The sequence below is a fragment of the Hyla sarda genome, chromosome 3 (genome assembly GCF_029499605.1).
Source record: "Hyla sarda isolate aHylSar1 chromosome 3, aHylSar1.hap1, whole genome shotgun sequence".
In the NCBI taxonomy this organism is placed as follows: Eukaryota; Metazoa; Chordata; class Amphibia; order Anura; family Hylidae; genus Hyla; species Hyla sarda.
Genome location: NC_079191.1, coordinates 128,804,948 through 128,830,240, shown reverse-complemented (window position 1 = coordinate 128,830,240; position 25,293 = coordinate 128,804,948). Strand labels below are relative to the sequence as shown.

The 25,293-nt window shown below is 42.2% G+C and overlaps 1 protein-coding gene across 3 annotated transcripts in view; it reads right to left on the bottom strand.

Annotated features, from left to right (window-relative positions):
* LEKR1 (leucine, glutamate and lysine rich 1) overlaps positions 1–25,293 on the bottom strand; it is a 230,339-nt gene that overhangs the window by 147,631 nt on the left and 57,415 nt on the right. For 2 of the 3 annotated variants that reach the window (XM_056565017.1, XM_056565016.1), the window contains exon 4: positions 22,449–22,568. The exons of the other annotated variant lie outside the window; for it this stretch is intronic. In XM_056565017.1, coding sequence (XP_056420992.1) covers positions 22,449–22,568 — 120 coding nt within the window. The remainder of the gene's footprint in view (positions 1–22,448; positions 22,569–25,293) is intronic. 3 annotated transcript variants of the gene reach the window in all.

The window sequence follows — 25,293 nt, the reverse complement described above, 5'->3', positions numbered from 1 at the left end:
CAGCTAAAACCCTTATAGCTAAATGTTGGAAGCAACCTCTCTCCCCTTCAGAAATTGATCTTTTGGCCCGGGTGCATGAGATACTCCCCCTTGAATCCCTTACTGCCTCTTTGAATAATTCTGTGCCTCTTTTTCTCTTCGTGGAGTAGATTTTCTGATAGACAACCTCCCTGAATTGACTGATCCTTTCTTTTACACTTCTCTTGTTCTCCTCCCTTTCCTTTTTCCTTCCCATCCCTTTCTCCCCCTTTTGTTCAGTGTTGTCTTGTCTTTTGTTTTTGTTGTAGTGTCTCGTTGTGGTCCATGTCTTTTCCTCTTTGCTTGTTTTCTCATGGGCTTTTTACGCCTACATGTCTGATTGTTTTGGTTACTCTGTTCCCCCTCTCCCTCCCCCTCCCCCTATTTTGTTGCTGAACGATTGTGTATGCCTTTTTGAGTGCGGCGGGTGGTGTGGGGATTACTCTATGTATTTCACTGAGCAATAGTATTCTATGGTTCCACTTATTGCTGTGTACTGTGACTTGGACTTTTTTCTCAGACCTTGTTTCTTGCTTGCCAAGTATATTGGTTTGTACTTCCATATTTTTTGTATTGTATCAAAAATTGATAAAACACTATGATAAATATTTACAGTTGAAAAAAAAGAAAATTGTTCTAATCATTGTAAAATAGTTCAATTGACATGCTAATTGCCCTGTCAAAAATGCCATTTCTTAGCCTAGATGATTTCTAACATTTATGTGAATCACTTCCTTTACCAAAAATAGCTTCTAGCCCCAGACAAAAAGCTCTTGGCCACTAGTCCTTGATATTTTTATGTTAATAAAGCAATCTATGGTAATAAAGTTAAATCTCCCTTAATGAACACCTCCCAATAGAGGACACCTCCCAATAGCGGACAGTTTTTTATTCCCCGGCAGAGTTCCCTGTGCCATTTCATTCCCCTCATTATCACACCGGTGCCATTTTATCCCCCTTTATCCCCCCCCCCCCCCTCATGCCACATAACTTTTGCCCTTCCCTCCTCCCCCTGTTGTTCTTCTTACCTGGCCAGCAGGCTCAGGTACAGGAGCTCTCAGCGGGTTTGATGTTCTCCTTGTGTCCTCTGCGCTGCATTCACTGAGTGGCTATGAGTAAACTTTGAAGCTCTCTGCTTATAAGGGAAATGGATATTCCCAAAAAATTATATATTGATTCACATACACAACATGTCTACTTTATGTCTGCATCATAAAGTTTACATGTTTTTACTTTTGGAAGACATCAGAGGGCTTCAAAGTTCAGCAGCAATTTTCCAATTTTTCACAAAATTTTCAAAATCTGAATTTTTCAGGGACCAGTTCAGTTTTGAAGTGGAATTGAAGGGCCTTCATATTAGAAATACCCCACAAATGACCCCATTATAAAAACGGAACCCCTCAAAGTATTCAAAATAACATTCAGTAAGTGTGTTAACCCTTTAGGTGTTTCACAGGAATAGCAGCAAAGTGAAGGAGAAAATTCAAAATCTTCATTTTTTACACTCGCATGTTCTTGTAGACCCAGTTTTAAAATTTTTACAAGTGGTAATAGGAGAAAAAGCCCCCAAAATTTGTAACCCAATTTCTCTCGAGTAAGGAAATACCTCATATGTGTATGTCAAGTGTTCGGTGGGCGCTGTAGAGGGCTCAGAAGGGAAGGAGCGACAATGGGATTTTGGAGAGTGAATTTTTCTGAAATGGTTTTTGAGGGGCATGTCACATTAAGAAAGCCCCTATGGTGCCAGAACAGCAGAAAACCCCACATGACATACCATTTTGGAAACTACACCCCTCAAGGCACGTAACAAGGGGTCCAGTTAGCCTTAACACCCCCACAGGTGTTTGACAACATTTCGTTAAAATTGGATGGGTAAATGGAAAAAAAAATTTCACTAAAGTGCAGTTTTTTCCCCAAATTTACAATTTTTTACAAAGGGTAATGGGAGAAAATGCCCCCCAAAATTTGTAACCCCATCTCTTCTGAGTATGGAAATACCCCATGTTGTGCTCTGCTGGTGAACTACAATGCTCAGAAGAGAAGGAGTCACATTTGGCTTTTTGAAAGCAAATTTTGCTGAAATGTTTTTTTGGGGGCATGTCGCATTTATACCCACATGGCATACTATTTTGGAAACTACACCCTTTAAGGAATGTAACAAGGAGTACAGTGAGCCTTAACTACCCACAGGTGTTTGACGACTTTTTGTTGAAGTTGGATGTGTAAGTGAAATTATTTTTTTATTTTTTACTAAAATGCAGTTTTTTCCCTAAATTTTACATTTTTACAAGGGGTAATAGGAGAAAATGACCCCCAAAATTTGTAACCCCATTTCTTCTGAGTATGCAAATACCCCATGTATGGACGTCAAGTGCTCTGCTGGCGAACTACAATGCTCAGAAGAGGAGGAGCGCCATTGAGCTTTTGGAAAGAGAATTTGTTTGGAATGGTAGTCAGGGGCCATGTGCGTTTACAAAGCCCCCCATGGTGCCAGAACAGTGGACCCCCCCACATGTGACCCCATTTTGGAAACTACACCCCTCACAGAATTTAATAAGGGGTGCAGTGAGTATTTACACCCCACTGGTGTTTGAAAGATCTTTGGAACAGTGGGCTGTGCAAATGAAAAATTAAATTTTTCATTTTCACGGACCACTGTTCCAAAAATCTGTCAGACACCTGTGGGGCGTAAATTCTCACTGTACCCCTTATAACATTACATAAGGGGTGTAGTTTACAAAATGAGGTCACATGTGGGGGGGGTCCATTGTTCTGGCACTATGGGGGCTTTGTAAACACACGTGGCCTTCAATTCCGGACAAATTTTCTCTTCAAAATCCCAATGGTGCTCCTTCTCTTCTGAGCATTGTAGTTCAACGCAGAGCACTTTACATCCACACATGGGGTATGTTCTTACTCAGAAGAGATGGGGTTACAAATTTTGGGGGGCTTTTTTTTCATATTTTCCCTTGTGAAAATGAAAAATTTAGGGTAACAACAGCATTTTAGTGAAAATATTTTTTATTTTTTTTTCATTTTCCCATCCAACTTTAATGAAAGCTCTTCAAACACCTGTGGGGTGTTAAGGCTCACTATACCCCTTGTCATGTTCCGTGTATACCCCTTGTCATGTTCCGTGAGGGGTGTAGTTTCCAAAATGGGGTCACATGTAGGTATTTATTTTTTTGTGTTTATGTTTGTGTACATGGTGCGCTCTCACTCCTGAGCCTTGTTGTGCGCCCGCAGAGCATTTTACGCCCACATATGGGGTATTTCCCGTTACAAATTTTTTTTTTTTTTTTTTGCTTTTACCGCTTGAGAAAATAAAAAGTATGGGGCCACACCAGCATGTTAGTGTACATTTTTTACACTAACAGGCTGGTGTAGCCCCCAACTTTTCCTTTTCATAAGGGTAAAAGGAGAAAAAGACCCCCAAAATTTGTAGTGCAATTTCTTCCGAGTACGAAAATACCCCATATGTGTCCCTAAACTGTTTCCTTGAAATAAGTCAGGGCTCCGAAGTGAGACAGCGCCAGGCGCATTTGAGGACTAAATTAGGGATTGCATAGGGGTGGACATAGGGGTATTCTACGCCAGTGATTCCCAAACAGGGTGCCTCCAGCTGTTGCTAAACTCCCAGCATGCCTGGACAGTCAGTGGCTGTCCAGAAATGCTGGGAGTTGTTGTTTTGCAACAGTTGGAGGCTCCGTTTTGGAAACACTGACATTTTTCATTTTTATTGAGGGGGGACAGTGTAGTGTTTTACCCTTTATTTTGTGTTAGTGTAGTGTAGTGTAGTGTTTTTAGGGTACATTCGCACTGGCGTGTTACGGTGAGTTTCCCGCTAGGAGTTTGCGCTGCAGCGAAAAATTTGCCGCAGCCCAAACTTGAAGCCTCCAACTGTTTCAAAACTACAACTCCCAGCATTACTGACAGACAGTGCATGCTGGGAGTTGTACTTTTGCAACAGCTGGAGGCACACTGGTTGGAAAACCTTCAGGTTCTTTTACCTAACTCAGTATTTTCCAACCAGTGTGCCTCCAGCTGTTGCAAAACTACGACTCCCAGCATGTACTAATCACCGAAGGGCATGCTGGTAGATGTAGTTCTGCAACAGCTGGAGGTATGCAACTACAACTCCCAGCATGCCGAGACAGCTGTTTGCTGTCTGGGCATGCTGGGATTTGCAGCTTTGCAACATCTGGAGGGCTACAGATTATAGACCGCTGCACAGTGATCTCCAAACTGTGACCCTCCAGATGTTGCAAAACTACAAATCCCAGCATGCCCAGACAGCAAACAGCTATGTGGGCATGCTAGGAGTTGTAGTTTTGCAAGATCTGGAGGGATATCGTTTAGAGACTACTGTATAGTGGTCTCAAACTGCTGCCCTCCAGCTGTTGCAAAACTACAACTCCTAGCATGCCCTTCGTTTCCCCGTTCTGCCCCGCCTATTGTGGGTGGGCAGGACGGGGAAAACGAAAGTTAACCCCCCTGCTCCCGATCTGCTATTGGTCATCGCTTCTGACGATCAATAGCAGACCAATAGCAGGGATAGAAGGGGTGGCACCTCTGCCACCTCATTCCTATCCCTTCAGGGGGATCGTAGGTGTTTTAGACAACCACGATCCCCCTTATATTCCGGGTCACCATAGACCCGTATGACCCGGAATCGGCGCAAATCGCAAGTGTGAATTCACTTGCGATTTGCGCCGATTGCCGACATGGTGGGGTCTGATGACCCCCCTGGGCATTTGCGCGGGGACCGAAATTCCCACGGGCGTATGGATACGCCCTGGGTCCTTAAGTACCAGGATGTAAAGGCGTATCCATACGGCCTAGGTCCTTAAGTGGTTAAACGTCACCAGGAGATTCTATATTAATATTGCTTTTTATCATGTTTTATAGGTAATTACACTCTGGAGTGAGTACAATACAGTATTCAGTCATTCAGAAAGATTTTGGGCCTTTTTTCTCAATAGGGGACATTTCTTAATAGCGGTACAATTGCAAATCAGATAAGCATAGAACATGCCCTTTTGGGCTCAGATCAACAAAGGAACCAGAGGATGTCAAAAGCATACAAAAGCCCGACATTCGGGTCAAGATAAGGTGTCAAGACATGACAAACATAATATAGTAGCTCAACAATAGGGATGTAAGAAAAAATCGATTCTCGCGATAATCGCGATTTTTTCATTTGCCGATACAGAATCGATTCAAAATATTTTTGAATCGATTCTTTTAGGGATGTGGAATTTTTATCTGCGGACGCCTGGAACAGCATGTCATGTCTTGGGCATCAGGAGATAAAAGTTTCACATTTGTGGAGCCGGGCAGGCCGGATCTGACACGGTGGCGCTCTGGGTGTATGGAGCGGGCTCCGACTCGTGCCCACTCCGTACTATGCGACCCCCGGCTGATTTCAGTAGCCGGGGGCCGCCGCTAATAGCCAGCATGCGGCAATCGCCGCGGCTGGCTATTAAAGGAGTATCCGGTGCGCACTTTTCTCATGTTATCCCGTCCGGGCTGCAAAATAAAATAAAACGCACTTTATCTTACCTGCCAACGAGCCCCCGGAGCTCCGGTACAGGTGTTCGGTCCCCGGGCTGTATTCTTCTTACTTCCTGTTAGTCCGGCACGTCACATGGAGCTTCAGCCTATCACTGGCCGCAGCGATGTCCCGCCTCCGCTGGTGATAGGCTGAAGCTCCATGTGACGTGCCGGACTAACAGGAAGTAAGAAGAATACAGCCCGGGGACCCAACACCTGTACCGGAGCTCCGGGGGCTCGTTGGCAGGTAAGATAAAGTGCGTTTTATTTTATTTTGCAGCCCGGACGGGATAACATGAGAAAAGTGAGCACCGGAGTACTAGATCGCCGCTGTCAAAGCTGACAGCGGCGTCTATTGGGATCTATGAATGCTCCCAGGTAGGCGATGTATCGGGATATATCGCGATGTATCGTCACCTAGACGGTATCGCGATATATCTGGATATATCGAATCGCCACACTGGTATCGCGATTCGAATCGAATCGCCAAATTCTTGGCGATTCACACCCCTACTCAACAATAATCTAAAATGGTATACAAAAATGGATGGCTACCCCACTAAGAACAACAAAACAACAAAGTATCTCCCCCCATCCCCACCAATAAAGTGACATACAGTGGTGTAAAGCAGGAAAATAAGAGGAGGAAAGCCAAGTGTCCCACAATATGTTAAATCTATCAACAGTATCCTCTCAGATCGCGGACAACTTTTCATTCAAAAGTATCAAATCAACAAACTTCAAGGTGGGCTTTTTCCATTGCAAAACTTGGAGTGCTCGATACACTTCCTTTGGTGGGAGAGAATGACGACTACGTAACAAGTCCAAAGAAATAAATTTTTTACCCGCCAGCAAGTCAGAGAGTCTAGTAAGCTTCAACATTCACACCCAACAACAAACCCGGTCGAAAAAGAGGGTTAGAAAGAAAAGAAAGGTGAAAGAAGACAGGGGACTGTAAAGAAAACTTAAAGCGGACCAACCGCCAGAGAGACAATGCATAATGAATAATTTGAGCAGAGGCAGGGAGTAAGTTAGTAAGAGCAAGAGGACCACATCAAAGCAGAATAAGAATAAGGAAATAGAAGAGACTCCTCCAGGCCAACCCACTGAGTGGCTCCCTTTGAGACATGAGTAAGGGCCAACTGTGCCAACCTAGCTGCATAATAACATTTTTGAAAATTAGGTACAGAGAGGCCCCCCCATCGGTTTATGAAAGTACATAACCGTCCTATAGCTACAGGGTCATTTATCGCTCCATATGAAAGCAAAAACATCCTTCTGTAAAGACCGATGGTCCCGCCGAGGGACAGGCACTGGAAGAGAGCAAAAGAGACGGGGGAGCACAACCATTTTAATCGCATTGACGCTCCCTACCCAAGATATATGTGGTAAACTCCATTTCTTCAGATCCGCCCGGATAGAACGGTATAAAGGTGGATAGTTGGCAGCATAAATAGAGGAGAGAGCAGGAGTAAGTTGTACCCCAAGGTAAGGAAGGCCAGAAGCGGAGTCACGAAAACAAAAGGTTCAGAGAAATCAAATGATGGACCGAGGGGGGAACATTGCAATAAAGAGCCTCAGATTTAGCAACGTTCACTTGTAAGCCCGACAGCTTAGTGAACCTATCCAACAGAGTCAAAAGCAAGTCCTCAGCGAAAAAATTCACCTTATACGTAGAGGAACGCATAGTCACTCCAGAGGTATCCACTCACTCTTTAATGGATGCCATCAGAGGTTCAGTAAGCAGGGCAAACAGCGTTGTCTGATAGTAATGGGCATTGGAGACGAGGTTGGAAGCTTAAGGTAGGCTGTCGGGGTAGAGTAAAGGAGGCGTAAAATCCAAACAAAAGGGCCAGAGATACAACATTTAAATAATACAGAAAACAAATAAGGTCAAGTGACAGTATCAAAAGGCCTTTTCAAAATCTTGCAATTTTTATTAAGTCTAATAATAAGCAGAAAATTCAAATTCTATAGCAGTCTACTAACTCATTATTACCACTGGTGTTGCCAGTAGGTAACACCAGTGGTAATAATGAGTTAGTAGACTGCTATAGAATTTGAATTTTCTGCTTATTATTAGCCTTAATAAAAATTGCAAGATTTTAGGATTATTTTTAAACTATAGATAATAAAATGTAAAACCATCACAAAAAAAAAATCTTTAAAACTATGTTTAAAACTGATTTATACATTAGGTCCTTTTCTGATAATACATACATAACATATGTTATAATATTCCTTGGATATTGAAAATGCCTTTGATACTGTCACTTAGCCTTATTTGTTTACTGTATTATCTAAATTTGGTATCTCTGGCCCTTTTGCTCCCGTTTCTATGCAGTGCAATATTTGGTAAAAATGACACCTAATCTTTATTCTGTAGGTCCATACGGTTACAAGAATACCCAATTTATCAAGGTTTTATTTTATTTTAATACTTAAAAGAATTATAAACTACATGCACCAAAATTAGTATGTTTAAAATTGGCATCTTATGACCCCTATAACTTTTTTTATTTTTCCGTGTACGGGGTGGTACTAGGGCTAATTTTTTGCACCTTCATCTGTAGTTTTTATCGGTACCATTTTTGTTTTGATGGGACTTTTGATCGCTTTTTATTAATATTTTTATGGTATATGAAGTGACCAAAAATGCACTTTGGTATTTTTTATTTGTGTACTCCATCTACCGTGTGGTTTAGCTAACCTAAAATTTTAATAGTTCGGACATTTTGCGAACGCGGTGGTACCACATATGATTATTTTTATTCTTTATTAAATTTTTTTTTTTTAAACACCATTTTTTCGTTTTAGACACCATGATCAACTTTGAACGCAGCGTCTAAAGGGTTAATGTCAGGCATCAGCACGATCGGCTGTGCCCGGCATTAGCCGTGGATTTAAGCCCTTCTCTGCTGGTGAGAACGGTTTAAACCCCTTAACGGCGCAGGACGTAAATGTACGTCCTGATGAGCTGGTACTTAACGAACCAGGACATACATTTACGTCCTAAGCATAACCGCGAGCATTGGAGCGATGCCCGGATCATGCGTAGCATGATGTCCGCCATTAACCCCTCAGATGCCGTGATTCATACAGATCACGGCATCTGCAGCATCGTGGTCACTAAAATGGATGATCGGATCGCCCGCAGCGCTGCCTCGGCGATCTGATCATCCAGCACGGCAGACGGAGGTCCCCTCACCTGCCTCCGCTGCCTTCCCCGCATCTTCTGCTCTGATCTGCCTTCCCGTAGACCAAAGCAGAAGATGACCGATAACACTGATCAGTGCTATGTCCTATACATAGCACTGAACAGTATTAGCAATCGAATGATTGCTATAAATAGTCCCCTATAGAGACTATTAAAGTGTAAAAATAAAAGTAAAAAATAAACTTTAAAAAATTTGAAAACCCCCCTCCCCCAATAAAAACGTAAATTATCACATTTTCCCTATTTCACCCCCAAAAAGTGTTAAAAAAAATATTTTATATACATATTTGGTATCGCCGCGTGCATTAATATCTGTACTATTAAAATAAAATGATACCGTACGGTGAACGGTGTGAACAAAAAGTCCAAAATAGCTGCTTTTTTATAACATTTTATTCCAAAAATAATTAATAAAAAATAGATTAAAAGTTTTATATAAGCACATATGGTATCAATAAAAAGTAAAGATCACAGCGCAAAAAATGAGCCCTATGAAAAAGTCATAGGTCTTCAAAATAGGGGGATTTTAAACGTACTAGTTTGGTTAAAAAGTTTGCGATTTCTTTTAAAGCGCAACAGTAATAGAAAAGTATGTTATCACGGGTATCATTTTGATCCTATTGACCCAAAGAATAAAGATCACATGTCATTTTTACCGTAAATTGTACGGCGTGAAAACGAAACCTTCCAAAATTAGCAAAATTGCGGTTTTCTTTTTAATTTCCCCACACAAATAGTATTTTTTTGGTTGCGCCATACATTTTATGGTAAAGTGAGTGATGGCATTACAACAGACAACTGGTCGCGCAAAAAACAAGCCCTCATACTAGTCTGTGGATGATAATATAAAAGAGTTATGATTTTTTGAAGGCGAGGAGGAAAAAAAACGAAAACGTAAAAATAAAATTGTCTGAGTCCTTAAGGCCCAAATGGGCTGAGTCCTTAAGGGTTAAGGATCAGGGATGCAGGGTGTATGCATACATCCTGCATCCCCAAGAGGTTAAGTAATTAAAGTGTACCTGTCAGATCACCCAAAAAATAAAAATAAACTGTTATATGTTGCTCAGTATCTCATCCTGATCATGTACATGTAATCATTATGTGTCTATGACCTATATTTCTCTTAGAATTCACTTTATTTACTTCAAAGTGAGTGATTGCAAAGTGAAAGTACTTTTCATTTACAGCAGGGGGTGGGTCCTCACTGTGATGAACACTCCCCCTCCCTCACTCCTCTGGGAACGGTAATCCTTTCCTTTCTGGTTTTATGCTATACAAACACACACTGTGTGCCTACAGCTTTTGCAAAACTACAGCTCCCAGCATGCCCACACATCCTAGGAGTTGTAGTATTGCAACAGCTGGAGGCATATGATTGTAGTACCCCTGTAACACACACACACACACTCACTTCATATATTTACAGATATATACACATACATTTGTGGTCGTTGCTACATGACTGATATGCGTACAACCCTAGTACTAACCTAACAACCAACTGTAACCAATAACCTATCAACCTCAACTAAGCAGTCTGAAGTGTGCCATAACTGCGGCGTAAAGAATATGCCTGGAAAAGAGGGCAAAACCCGGATTTAAACAAACATTTGTTTATTGCAGATTACAACACAAGAGACTGGAATGCGCTAGCCATTTCTTTGCGAGGGTTAGGGATATACTGCATGTAGCATCCGCATTTCCAACATCCTAATTTCATGATTACGTGGGCTGGGACCCCGTGCTTAGAAGTGGCTGTAGCTGCGCCAATCCGGAAGGAGTGACCGGATAATGAAGTCGGGACTCCTCCCAGCGACCTGACCAAAATGCGTAACTGTTTGATGAATTGAGAAGTAGTTAGCGGGTTGGATCTGAAATGGAGTAAAGGGTCATCAGCTGATAGGTTAACACAGGCGTTCAACAATACACGGAGGACTGTGACAGGACACCATTTGTGCGCGGTGGGGAAAACCGGACAATCACAGTTTGACCCGGAGACGAGGTCTTGGTCTGACTGAGGGACAGCTCGAAATGATCAGAGACATGTGACAGCTGACTGACCTTAAGAAAGGGCGCGTTGACAGTCCGAGCAGTACACTCACCCGGTCTGAGAAACCCATAATAGGCAAGGTACATGGCCGCTATCAATGTGAGGCTATCACGAATACCCAATGGTGCGAAGTCTAACAAGTCGGACAACTGCCTGAACATGTTGCCTGTGATTGGTTGTCTGACTGGGCTGTGAGGGACTTCCTTCTTAAGGATGCCCTTCAGAGCGGACTTCACCAAGCGAGAAGAGAGTATAGAGTAACTACGGGTATTGGTCAAGGATAAATGGTGTTGATACCGGCTAGATAACTCTTAATAGTATTGTGGGATAAATGCAGTGTGGTATGGCAAAACCCGACATATGCTAATAGGAAGGGAACTGAAATCTTGTCGCCTTCGGCGTGCTTGGATCTGAATTTGGAGAATGAGTTCCACGCCGTACCATAAATTTTTCGTGTATTTGCGGACAAGGAATCACTGACCAAACGTTTGGCTATCCGAAGGTGCTGGTTCAGTTCATGACTAGTGAATGGAATGGGGGAACTTGCGCCCCTATGGAATCGGCTTCTGGCATCACCTGAAAGAATTGTGACAGGTTGTTCCTAGATAAGGCATCTGCTGCAATATTCTGGACTGCTTCAATGTGAGCACATGTGAAAGTAAATGTATGTTGTAGGGACAGCCAAACTAACCGTCTAGCCAAGCTCATTTATCTATAACATAGCTGACCGTCTAACACCAGGACAGAGAGAGAGTATCCGAAGACGTGTCGGATGAGAATTGTATACGTGACTGGACTTAGACAAGTACGAAACGTTATACAAGTACCTTAACAACCTAGAACACCCTGAAGAGCATCTTTAGGAACGAGACTACACAGAGAAAGGAGTGCATCGACAACGCAAGCAATCACAACCTGAAAACGTGTCAGGTTCATGAGGTGATTACTTGGAGAACAATGCACGACACTTTAAACCAGAACAGAGGGAAAGTATCCGAAGATGTGTCGGACGAGAATCGTATGCGTAACCGGGCCTAGACGAGTATGTGCCCGGTGACAAGTGCGAAGCATTATACGAGTACCGTATCAACCTAGAACACCATGAAGTACATTTTTGGGACATGACTACACAGAGAAAGGAGCGCATCGACAACGCAAGCAATCACAACCTGAAAGCGTGTCAGGTTCATGAGGTGATTACTTGGACAACAATAAACAACTCTTTAAACCAGGACAGAGGGAAAGTATCCGAAGGTGTGTCGGACGAGAATTGTATGCGTAACTGAGTCTAGATAAGTGTGTGCCCAGTGGTAAGTGCGAAAGTTCATACGAGTACCATGACAACCCAAAACATCGTGAATTCCGTTTTTTGAGAACGTGACTATATCGTAAAAGAGGTGCACCGACAACACAAGTAAACACAACCTGAAGACGTGTCAGGTTCATGAGGTGATTACTTGGATAATAAAACAAATCTTATCACCTATGTGTGGCGTTATTGCTGTTCTGAAGGCGTGTCAGTAACAACCGTGCAACGTACCCCCTGCAGGCGTGGCAGGCATGATGGGTATACATCACATATGTGTGGTGTTATTGCTGTTCTGAAGGCGTGTCAGTAATAACAATTATGCGACGTAGCCTTTCTGCAACATGACAGGCTTAACAGGTAAACACCACCTATGCGTAATGTCAGTTTCGTTCAGAAGGCAAGTCAGTACCAACGATAATGAAACATACCCCGTCTGCAACGGTTTACTGGGTAAGCCCTGCCTGAGCGTCGTGTAATTGTCGTTCTGAACATGTGTCAGCAGCGACAACTGCTATGTATCACCCTGCCTATATAAAGAAGCGTGCAGAACGACTACGTGTGAAACTGTCGTGAACCGCTATGCATGGCTGTACCACCAACTTGATGAACCTATACTCGGGCCAACCATATACGCGTATAGACCACCAGTGAACGCCTGAAGCTAACCACGACCGATGGCAGAGATTATGCCGGCAAGTAGTAACTATTGTGACCACATACCTGCGTACGGGGCCACACCCCATGTGCTGTATGAGCATGTGTGCTGCACAAAACTGCGGGCGTACGAACTTCACAAATAGCGCAAGCGCATGTACAGAACACATGCCATGAGTGCACACACAGCCTGATTCCCGCGTGCACCCGAGTAATATAACCCTACAAACATGCGTGATACAAGTCCTGCGAGCGGGTGTGCAGCACAATCCTTATGAGTGCATATTCAGTAGTAATCCTACGAGCGTGGGGGCCATGTAATACTATAAACGTGCGTCCAGTGTGACTCGTATGAGCGTGTACATAGTATGACTCCTATTAGTGTGTACAACATGACTCCTACAAGAGCGTGTGTAGTATGAACCTTGCAAGCGAGTACAAGCGTGTATACCACGTAAACCTACGAGCAAGTGTACAGTATGAATGCTACATTGGTATGCACAGCATGAACTTTATGAATTATGCGAGCGAGTGTACCGTATAAATGCTACCGCGAATGTACTGCATAATCCTAACGCGTGTAAAGTAAGAATCCAACAAGCGTGTGTACAGGATATCCTACCAGTGTGTACTGTGTACGGCATGAATCTTATAAGTATGTACGCAGCATAATGCTACAAATATGTACAAGCGTGTGTATAGAGTAGATGCTACAAGCATGCACCCCACAAATATGCTCAAGCGTGAGTGCGGTATGAATGCTACAAGCAAGCGTACAGCATGAACCCTAAGGGTGAATGTACAATACAATCCTACAAGCGAGTGTACAGTATGAAACCTGTAGGCAAGTAAACGGCATAAACTCTACAAGTGTGTACTGTATGAATCTTACAAGCGTGTGTGCAGTATAAACCTTACAAAGGGGGTGTACAGTATGACCCTAAAAGCGTGTGTACGGTATAAAACTACAAGCGCGTAGAGAACGAATGAACCCTATAAGCGTGTGTGGCGTATAAATGTTACCGGCATGAATCCTACCAACGTGTATGGGTACCAGGATGTGTACAGCATGAACCCTACGGCATGATTCCTATAAGTGAGAATCGTAGCTCCACAACAGCTGGAGGCACACCGCCCGGAAACACAGAAGTATAAATATAAAAAAAAAAAAAATGAAAAGAAAACTGTGAGGAAGTTAGTTAAGAGACTAGACTAGTTAAGAAAAGTTGGAGGTGAGCGCAGCTGTTGGTGTAGCATGCCTAAGACTGACCAGATTGGCAGCTGTGGGGGTGAAGCATAAGCCCACAGGGTGGGGCGGAGCGGTGAGTCCGATTGAGTGTAAAGGTGTGCGAGTCTCAGTATACCGGAGACACATATAGATCCTCCCAGCAGCACAGAATTACAAAATGTGATAATGATATATATGTGCAGGAGGCTGTTCACATAGAGCGGTAATGTTATACATGTGCAGGAGACTGTTCACGTGGTGCGGAAATGATAAAATATGCAGGAGACTGTTCACATAGTGCGGTAATGATATGCATGTGCAAGAAGCCTAACACATAGTGCGGTAATGATATGCATGTGCAAGAAGCCTATCACATAGTGCGGTAATGATATGCATGTGCAGGAGACTGTTCACATAATGCAGTAATCATATACATGTGCAAGAAGCCTATCACATAGTGCGGTAATGATATGCATGTGCAGGAGACTGTTCACATAATGCAGTAATCATATACATGTGCAAGAAGCCTATCACATAGTGCGGTAATGATATGCATGTGCAGGAGGCTGTTCACATAATGCAGTAATCATATAGATGCGCAAGAAGCCTAACACATGGTGCGGTAATGATATGCATGTGCAGGAGACAGTTCACATAATGCAGTAATCATATACATGTGCAAGAAGCCTAACACATAGTGCGGTAATGATATGCATGTGCAGGAGACTGTTCACATAATGCCGTAATCATATACATGCGCAAGAAGCCTAACACATGGTGCGGTAATGATATGCATGTGCAGGAGACTGTTCACATAATGCAGTAATCATATACATGCGCAAGAAGCCTAACACATAGTGCGGTAATGATATACATGTGCAAGAAGCCTAACACATAGTGCGGTAATGATATGCATGTGCAGGAGACTGTTCACATAATGCAGTAATCATATACATGCGCAGCAAGCCGTTCACATAGTGCGGTAATGATATACATGTGCAGGAGACTGTTCACATAATGCAGTAATCATATACATGTGCAAGAAGCCTATCACATAATGCGGTAATCATATACATGTGCAAGAAGCCTAACACATAACGCGGTAATGATATGCATGTGCAGGAGGCTGTTCACATACTGCGGTAACGATATGCATGTGCAGGAGGCTGTTCACACAGTGCAGTAATCATATACATGCGCAGCAAGCCGTTCACATAGTGCGGTAATGATATGCATTTGCGAGAAGCCGAATGCCGATATGTAATACAATAACCTGGGGCCGGGCTGACCAAGGGTTTCCCTGAACTCCGGCTCACCTCCAGAGTCCGGGAACAGCCAGCGTTACCCCCGGTCAGCCACGGCCACTTACCACCACCATGCCGGCTGATGCGACCTTCCAGTCAGCTGACTCGTGCAGTCAGCTGACCGGTGGGAACGTGACTCCACCTCCTGCCGACACCATGTGACAAACCCTCAAGCGAAGAGCCCACAGCGTCATTGAAGGGGGGAGAGCCGTGGGTTTATATGGTCATCCCGCTCCTCCCACAATTACAGGCCAGCTGCGCAGGCCTTACCATATATATCCACACACACATAATGCATACATGCAGGGATACTTACTTTTTAAACAAAGAAATTCTCCATTCTCCTGCTCAGTCTCTTCACACAGCAGACAGTGAGGGAGCCTGTGCTTCTGCACCACCCCCCCCCCCCTCTCCCCACAAGTAGCAGCTGCAGACCTGTCAATCATGAAGTGGGTCCATGATGTAAGTGATGACAAGTGGACACCGTAGGACTAGTATGTATCCCAGGAGGCAGAGGGGGGGGGGGGGCAGTTCTTTGACTGGCTTTTTCAGAATGAAATACTGATTTTTGTTTCATGAAAGCAATTGCAAAACCTATTGGTTTTGTATGCTTTACAACATATCAAAAGTTTTTATATCTGACAGTGCCCATTTAAGGGCCTTTAAGGATTATCATGTCACTCGTTACAATAGTCTTAGCAGCCCAATATATTTAATGGACTTAAAAATGTACCATTCATGACACATTTCCTCAGTAGTCAGGGTCACATGAGATGGCCTGCTAAGTAATCAGATTACATGGCCTGATTCATATAGCACATGGGGGCATTTCTAATGAGCTGTGATAATAGCACAACACAGAGGAGTGCAGCATACTAATACTTCTCAAGGCAGCCTTAGGCTGGTTATAACTATATATACAAAATTCACTGTATGTGGCACAGTTTAGGCTTCAAAAAGAGAAAAATAATATTAATGCATATACATAAATTTAAAATCACCTCCACTCTCCTTCATTCACCATACCCCTTCCCGTCAAGTTTGTTTAACTTGATGGACAATTTTTTTTTTCAACCGTACTATGTAACTATGTGTATACAGTGGTCCAATATTAATTGGTTCCAGGACGACCATTGTATGTTGAAACCATCGTATGTTGAGACGATAACTGTATGGAAACCTGGTAATTGGTTCTGAAGCCACCAAAATGTCATCCAAAAAATAGGAAAACGTGAAGATTAAAGAAAAATAAGTAGATAACTAATATAGATAAAGCAAGTCCTTATATATAAAAGTAAGAAAGATCTGCTGGGAGCTGTAAATCACTGTCAGTGTTTCCCAACCAGGGTGCCTCCAGCTGTTGCAAAACTACAACTCTCAGCATGCCCGGACAGCCTTTGGCTGTCCGGGCATGCTGAGAGTTGTAGTTTTGCAACAGCTGGAGGCACCTTGGATGGGAAATGCTGGTCTATGTAGAGGACAAAAGCTTCTTCAGCGTTCTGTACAGAATACACAATGTCCTAAAAAAGTAACATGGAGCCGCCCTCACCTGGTGTCCAAAGGAGCGGATAACCCTGGCACATGTAAAGAGTACAGAACATGTAATACCTCCCTGTTCTGTAGGGGGCGCTACCAGACACCAGTCAGTGCATGCACTTCAGTAATACAGGGGTTTTACAAGTAAATTGCCCATTCTGATTGGTCAGTTCTTCCAGCCATTGACATGTTTCACAGATCTGGACTGTCTGTATATTGTATGTTTAGTCTGGTTTCAAGTTACAATGGTCCAGAAAAGAACATTGTATGTTGAAACTATTGTATGTTGAGGCCTTTGTAAGTTGAGGGATCACTGTATGTATGTACTAGCACAACAACGGAACTGCTGGAAATATTTAAACTTTGTACACAAAATAAAAATATAGTAGAGATTAGGGATGTCCCGATACCAACAATCTCTGCAGCCTGACAGTAAAACAGCAGAGCCAATACAAGACTATTAGACTTCCGGTATATCTCCTTATCGTATTACTCTGGGGCTGCAGGGATTGTCCGGGAGTTTTAAACATCCTGCTGCCGGACCAATGGTGAGGGGAAGAGAGAACACATCTGTGCAGGGGGCTTGAAGAGGGCATGGCAGCACTGCTGCAGTAAGGAATGCGGGGAGGACGAGCAGAACCACATATTACACGGTAGGCAATTATTCCATCAGTTCATTGTTGACATGTATGCCAAAATTGAGAATGAGCGTCTTCTTTTTATTTGTTATCATTGTTGCTTTTCCTCTCCCACAAGGATTAGACTCAGTCTCAGCTATTACATAAAAAAGATGTCTAAACTCACTGATATTGTGACAATTCTCAGTATATATATCCTGACAGCAATTGTCAGCAAAGAGTCATCAGACGTTGTGAATTTCAACATGGCCAATACTTTGATCCCATGTGAAATAAGCTGCTGCCAGAGACTCAATCCTCTCTCCCCATGCACGCTCCACTGAGCCAAGTCTACATGTTTATAGTGAAGTGATACAAAAAGTGATTGGTTAAAGGGGTATTCCAGGAAAAAAACTTTTTTATATATATCAACTGGCTCCAGAAAGTTAAACAGATTTGTAAATTACTTCTATTAAAAAATCTTAATCCTTTCAGTACTTATGAGCTTCTGAAGTTAAGGTTGTTCTTTTCTGTGCTCTCTGATGACACCTGTCTCGGGAAACGCCCAGTTTAGAAGAGGTTTGCTATGGGGATTTGCTTCTAAACTGGGCGGTTCCCATAGACACGTGTCATCAGAGAGTACTTAGACAGAAAAGAACAACCTTAACTTCAGAAGCTCATAAGTAATGAAAGGATTAAGATTTTTTAATAGAAGTAATTTACAAATCTGTTTAACTTTCTGGAGCCAGTTGATATATAAAAAAAAAGTTTTTCCCTGGATAACCCCTTTAATTCTGAACATAATCATATCTCAAGTTATAAGAAGGTGTGAACACTTATGCAACCAGGTTATAGTGTGTTATTTTTTATCCCCCCCCCCTCAAAGACTTCGGTTTGTTTTGCAATTGAATTGAATTATCTTGTCTCAGCACAAAAACCTGGTATCAGTGTGTAGACTTTTATATTCCCTGTATATAACCCCATTAGATACTGTCACAGTGCTGTTCATCTCTCTTTCACATGTCCAGCAGGACTGTAAAACCTGAGCAGCACTCAAATCCAGAGCTAATAGAGAAAATGGAAAACATCTCTGGGTTACAACTTTTTACAGTTATAAGAAGTAAAATATATGTCATTGTCTTTTGTACTGACACCCACAATACCATTTTACTACTGCACCGCTCATTAGATACAAGAATATACTGAGCAGTGTCATTCAGGTCTATGTTTTGACTGGATTCAATATTATAATGTATGTAATGCTTATAGTACCGATATGCTGTGACATAAAACTAACGCAATTCCAGTTTAACTATTTACATGTAGCAGATCCAGAATAAACTCAACATACTGAGAAGTGAATGTACACTTTCTTCATAGAATGATGAGACAAGGATGAGATGACCATAAAATCAGGAGTTTGTCCGGCGCAGAAAGGAACCGTCAGGATGCAGGATAAAATCAAGGGATTTATTGAATGCAACACGTTTCGCTGCGCATGCGCAGATTCTTCAGGCATGCAGCCAGCCGCTCTTCTCTGGTCCCCTTCACTGCCGTATATTTACACCTAATCATATTTCACGCAGAGAGCTGTGATTGGCCAGATGGTTCCAGCTCTCTGGGAAATATGACTAGGTGTATATACGTCAGTGCAGGGGACCATAGAATAGCATCCGGCCGCATCTATACATTATACAGGAGGATCACAGCAGGTGTCAGGAGTGACATCCACTGTGATATTTCCTTAACTACAGGTACTACTACAGATCGCAACAGGTGTCAGAAGCTACACTCGCTGCAATCTGTCTATTAATGCAGGTACTACAGCTCCCAACATAGAGCAGAGCGTGCTCCATGATGGGAGTAGTAGTACCTGCAGTTAAGGACAGATCACAGCGGGTATCACTCCTGATCTATTGCAGAGATACAGATCGGCTCTATACAGCGCTCACATCTCTGCTCTGTACTCCGGCCAGTGATGTGAATAGAACACCACTCATTCATATTTCCCTCTGAGAGCGGTGATTGGCTGCAACCATCCAGCCAATCCCCACTCTGGGTGGAAAATATGAATGAGTAATGTTCTATTCACATCACTGGCTGGAGTCCAGAGCAGAGATGCGAGCGCTGTATAGAGCCGCTCCGCATCTCTGCTATATTATGGACGATCGCATCGGGCGATATGTCTATTAGTACAGGTACTACTACTCCCATGATGGAACAGTCTGTTCCATGCTGGGAGGAATAGTACTACCTAAAAAAATGTTTAAAAAAAAAAAAAAAAAAAAAAAAAAGGAAAAAAAGTGAAACACACATACACCCTTTATTAAAAATTTATGAAAAGTTCATTATAAAAAATAAAAATGTCGTTAAATAATAATTTTTTTCCCATCCCTACTGCATCCTTTTTTATTTTGGTACCCAACACATTTTGAAAAAAATGCCAAAGGGGTCAAAAATGCAATTTCAACTCAAATGCAAAAACGCCAGAAAAAACGTCTGGCGTTGCACTGGCGTTTTTTCTGGCGTTTTTTTTTTCAGTGGAAGTGGAATCCTAGCCTAACTAAAATGATGGGGCACAGGAGTGGGCCAAATACTATATAGGGGCACAGAGTGGACCTAACTATTGTACAGGGTTAAAGAGGTACCAAACTACTATATGCGGGCTCAGAGGTGCTCCAAATACTATATGTGGGAAGTGGGGCCTAACTAATAGATATGGTTGCAAAGAGTTGGGAATAAATACTATATGGGGGAGGTGAGTGTGCACTATTATTGTGTGGGTCAATACACATGGGAAGTTTGTATGAAGGTAGTATTGTGCTGAAGTGAAGAGCCTATCCTGTTTGTACGGAACATTCTGTGGAGACATCTTTATGTGAAATACAGGTGATATCCCCTCTGAGTCACTGGATGCAGCTGTAATCACTTATACTGTGTAGAGCTGGTATCTACCTCTATATTTCACTGCATTGGGGGAATATTGGTGTCTTAACTTATGTTACCGTTATTTATAGATATATTTTGGGTTGTGAGACAATAGTGGCAGGTAGAGAAGGGACCTGGGTGGAGTCTCGCGCAGGGGGCCCTTGCTTTAATTGGTCCATGGGCCCTTAGTGTTGTCAGTCCACCCCTGTTTCCCTGTTAACAACCTGCTTTGTCCACACAAAAATCCTGCTGTCAGTATACAGTATTTCAGCTACCTACCACTCCACTGATTTGTCAACTTTTATGGTTTTATTTTCAACAGTTTTTGGCCAGGCATAGATTGTCAACTAGGTGGCCACCATTGCTTAATTCTCCACATGGGGAGTACTCAGGTTCACACCCCATTGAAACAGAACAGTGGTGATGGCCCCAATGTTCCAAAGGCTGCAAGGAGATCAATAAATTGTCAACAGGGAGGTCACCACATCTCAGTTCTTAAACAGTGATGAACCCGAGCACCCTGCTAACATGGAAATGAGGGGTAGTGACCAATCTGTTTAGAGTTTTTGCCACTGCTAGACATTTTATTCCCTATCCAAAGGATAGGGGGATAACATGTTTGATTGTGGGGGTCCAGCCACTGGGGCACCCCAGTCTTCTGGTGCACGGAGCAAACTCCTTGCAGTGCCAGATGACTGGTGAACAAAGCCGCCACATCCCCACCATTCATGTCTATGGGAGGAGGCGTGACTGCTAGTACACAGGCTTCCATGACCGTAACGGCACAGTGCTTGCCCGGAGATCGTGGGGGGGTCCCCGCTGCCGGACCCCCACGATCAGACATATTATGCCCTATCCTTTGGATAGGGGATAACATGTGTAGGGGCGAAGTACCCCTTTAAATGGTATATGAAGCTCTAAAAGTAACACCACCAATAGCTGGGGAATATGGGTGTGTATATTAGAAGGAAAGAAAAATAAAAGCACATTATTCCGTTTAGTGCCAGCTAAACAGATACTGAATATTTCAGAGGATGTCCCAGGTCTTGGCAAAAAAAAATGAAAGACTAGGAGACTAAAGGCAGAACTCTGAAGCTCCTAAAATGGCTATACTCAAAACGTCTGGAGAGAAGGGCAGGTCTAGAGCTTAAACTACAGCTAACAAGTGAGATATTGGAAACACGGTGCAGACTTAAAGAAGAGTTTTCATTCATGAGTTTTATGGGTAGAGTTGTACTTTAAACATAGACAAGCATGTAGAGTAACCTACATTTGGGAAATTAAACCTACTAAGGCTTGTGTAGTCAGACAGTTTTTTTTTTTTGCTCAGCTAAAGTCTGAAAATCATTGCTGAATGGGGTTTTACCATAACAACAATAACATTCTGCTAGTTAATAAATGTCACTTGTGGGTAATTGAGAACAGAAACAGATACGCAGTGAAATCTTAAGTTTACCCTAAAGCGCAAGTTATAAAGCTCAGCTATAAACTTCAGGCTGCATGGAAAGTATTATGTGCATTACATTTTGTATATTCTATTTTTATAATGTAGAAACTACAATATATTCTCAGTCACCCGGCTATTAGCTCTCTTTGGCATGAATAATAAAGTATAAACATCATATTCATTTAATTAATACTTTCTTTTTTCCCAAAGACCTGGATAATCGTTATTAAAACCTTGTACTTTTACATTTACTTTGTACATTTGTGCACATGAAATGCGTGCGAGAAGTTCTTTAAACTATGATCAAATACAATCCCATACAGGCAGGTCAAGAGCTTTTCAACTTGAGCTGAACTCTGGAACAGAGTCACTTTTCTAGAGATTAATGGTAAAGCTTTGCCCTTATAGCCATAGAGATTGCTATGACAACAGTGATATTTCCTATGGCATGACAAGCTAAAAATACATCCAGTCTTCCCACATTATTGGTAAATTTTATGGCTTGTGTCTGCCATGAGGACAATCACATAGTGAAAAGACCCAATAATTGATGTCATGCTACAAAGCCTGGTCATGAGATTTCTTACCCCAACAGCTGCTTTTGGTCTTGTGCGCTTCTTAAAGCCTCCTGACAAGTTGTAAGCTCAATTGTCAGAACCTGAACATCATCTTCCTTTTCTTTCAGCTGTAATAATGCGATCTTTAATCTAGAAAATTTTAATGAAGAAGATGTTTTAAGAAACAATAGAAGAATTTAAAAAGAAAATACATAAAAGTCCCAGATTTACTAAAATGGGATGCCAACAAATACGAGCACATGCCTCATTGACTTCAATGGCCTGAACCCAGTCAGCTAGTGACTGTGTTCAGGTAATTTCCCGAATGTAAACTAGCTTGCATTAGAATGCTGCAAGTCACAGAGTGTTTTCTACGTTCAGTTAAGAAATGCTAAATGGGCACTGTTTCAAACAACTTGGTTCTTTTGATAGCTTATGTGATTCCTAACATTTCTGCAAACCACTTAATTAACTAAAAGTAATGCCTTACCCCAGACAAACAGCTCTAAAGTCTTGGCCACTAGGTGTCTCCCTTCTATGCAATTTACTGTGTGTTGTCAGGGGAACTTTGTCTCTAGTAACAGGTAGATAGGACGAATTACAGGAGCAGGCGTGGGGCTTAGCATATGCTCTGTGCAGGAGAGAATGGAAAAGAGCCTAAAAAAGCCTTAACTGTGTACACGCAAGCTGAGCCAGTCTGCACAATGCAGATATGACTTTTCTCTCATCACCCATGACAATAAAAACATTTTGAGCTGTAAAATAGGGCCCACAAATGCTGTGTTGAATTAATTTACAGCATAGCTATCAGAACTCTCTTGTATAACAAGTCAAGATTCTAAGAATTATTTATTACATATTGATTAAGGCCATATGTTATTTTTTGTACGGTGCAAGTCAGGTCTGTGGAGTCAGTTTTAAGGTGAATCAGAAGACACATACTGACATAGGCATTAAAATAAAAATATAAAAATGAATATTATCAATATTTTATATTTTTAATTTGAATCTGTGTTATCCAAGTAGCCTTAACCCCTTAACGTCACAGGACGTAAATGTACGTCCTGGTGTGGTGGTACTTAACGCACCAGGACGTACATTTACGTCCTGTACATGACCACGAGCATCAGAGCGATGCTCGGGTCATGCGCGGCAGTTCCCATCGGTAATGGCCGACATCTGCGATTGCGCAGACGTCGGCCATTAACCCCTCAGATGCCGTGTTCAATACAGATCACAGCATCTGCAGGAGTGTGGTCAGAGAAATGCATGATCGGATCACCCGCAGCTATCTGATCATCTGTGATGGCGGGTGGATTTCCTCTCACCTGCCTCCGGCCGTCTCCCGGCATCTCCTGCTCTGGTCTGAGATCGAGCAGACCAGAGCAGAAGATAGCCGATAATACGGATCAGTGCTATGCCCTATGCATAGCACTGAACAGTATTAGCAATCAAATGATTGCTATAAAGTGTAAAAAAGTCCAAAACTGCTGCTTTTTTATAACATTTTATTCCCCCAAAAAATTTATAAAAATATATTAAAAGTTTTATACAATCAATAGTGGTATAAAAAAAAAGTACAGATCACGGCGCAAAAAATTAGCCCTCATACTGCTGCTTATAAAGAAAAATGAAAAAGTTATAGGTCAGCAAAATAGAGGGATTTTAAACGCACTAATTTGGTTAAAAAGTTTGCAATTTTTTTTAAGCAGTACAATAATAGAAAAGTATGTAATCATGGGTATCATTTTAATTGTACTGACCCACAGAATAAAGAAAACATGTCTATTTTACCTTAAAGGTGTACTCCGGTGAAAACCTTTTTTCTTTTAAAACAACTGGTGGCAGAAAGTTAAACATATTTGTAAATTACTTCTATTAAAAAATCTTAATCATTCCTGTACTTATTAGCTGCTGAATACTACAGAGGAAATTCTTTTCTTTTTGGAATGCTCTCTGATGACATCACGAGCACAGTTCTCTCTGCTAAAATGGACAGAGATGTCAGCAGAGAGCACTGTGCTCGTGATGTCATCAGTGTTCCAAAAAGAAAGGAATTTCCTCTGTAGCATTCAGCTGCTAATAAGTACTGGAAGGATTAAGATTTTTTAATAGAAGTAATTTACAAATATGTTTAACTTTCTGCCACCAGTTGATTTAAAAGAAAAAAGGTTTTCACCGGAGTACCCCTTTAAGGTGTACAGCATAAAAACAAAACCTTTCAAAATTTGCAAAATTGCGGTTGTCTTATCAATTTCCTCACACAAATAGTATTTTTTTGGTTGTGCCATACATTTTATGGTAAAATGAGTGATGTCATTACAAAGGTAAACTGGTCACACAAAAAACAAGCCCTCATACTAGTCTGTTCATGAAAATATAAAAGTTATGATTTTTAGAAGGCGAGGAGGAAAAAACTAAAACGTAAAAAATCCTTAAGGGGTTAATTATATGATGCTGATGAAAAGCCCAATGTTACCATTTTACCACAGTAAGGCTGGGTTCATATCACGTTTTCTCTCATAAGGGAGCTGAAACCTTGCGCTCCCGTATGCCTTTCTATGCGCTCCCGTATGCAATTCATTTCAATGAGCCGGCTGGAGTGAAACGTTCGGTCCGGTCGGCTCATTTTTGTGCCATAAGCGCTTTTACAACCGGACCTAAAACCGTGGTTGACCACAGTTTTAGATCCGGGGGAAAAGCGCATACGGCGCAAAAATGAGACGACCGGACCGAACGTTTCACTCCGGCCGGCTCATTGAAATGAATTGCATACGGGAGCGCATAGAAAGGCATACGGGAGCGCGAGGTTTCAGCTCCCCCCTGCCGTATGCGCTCCCGTATGGGAGAAAACGTGATGTGAACCCAGCCTTAA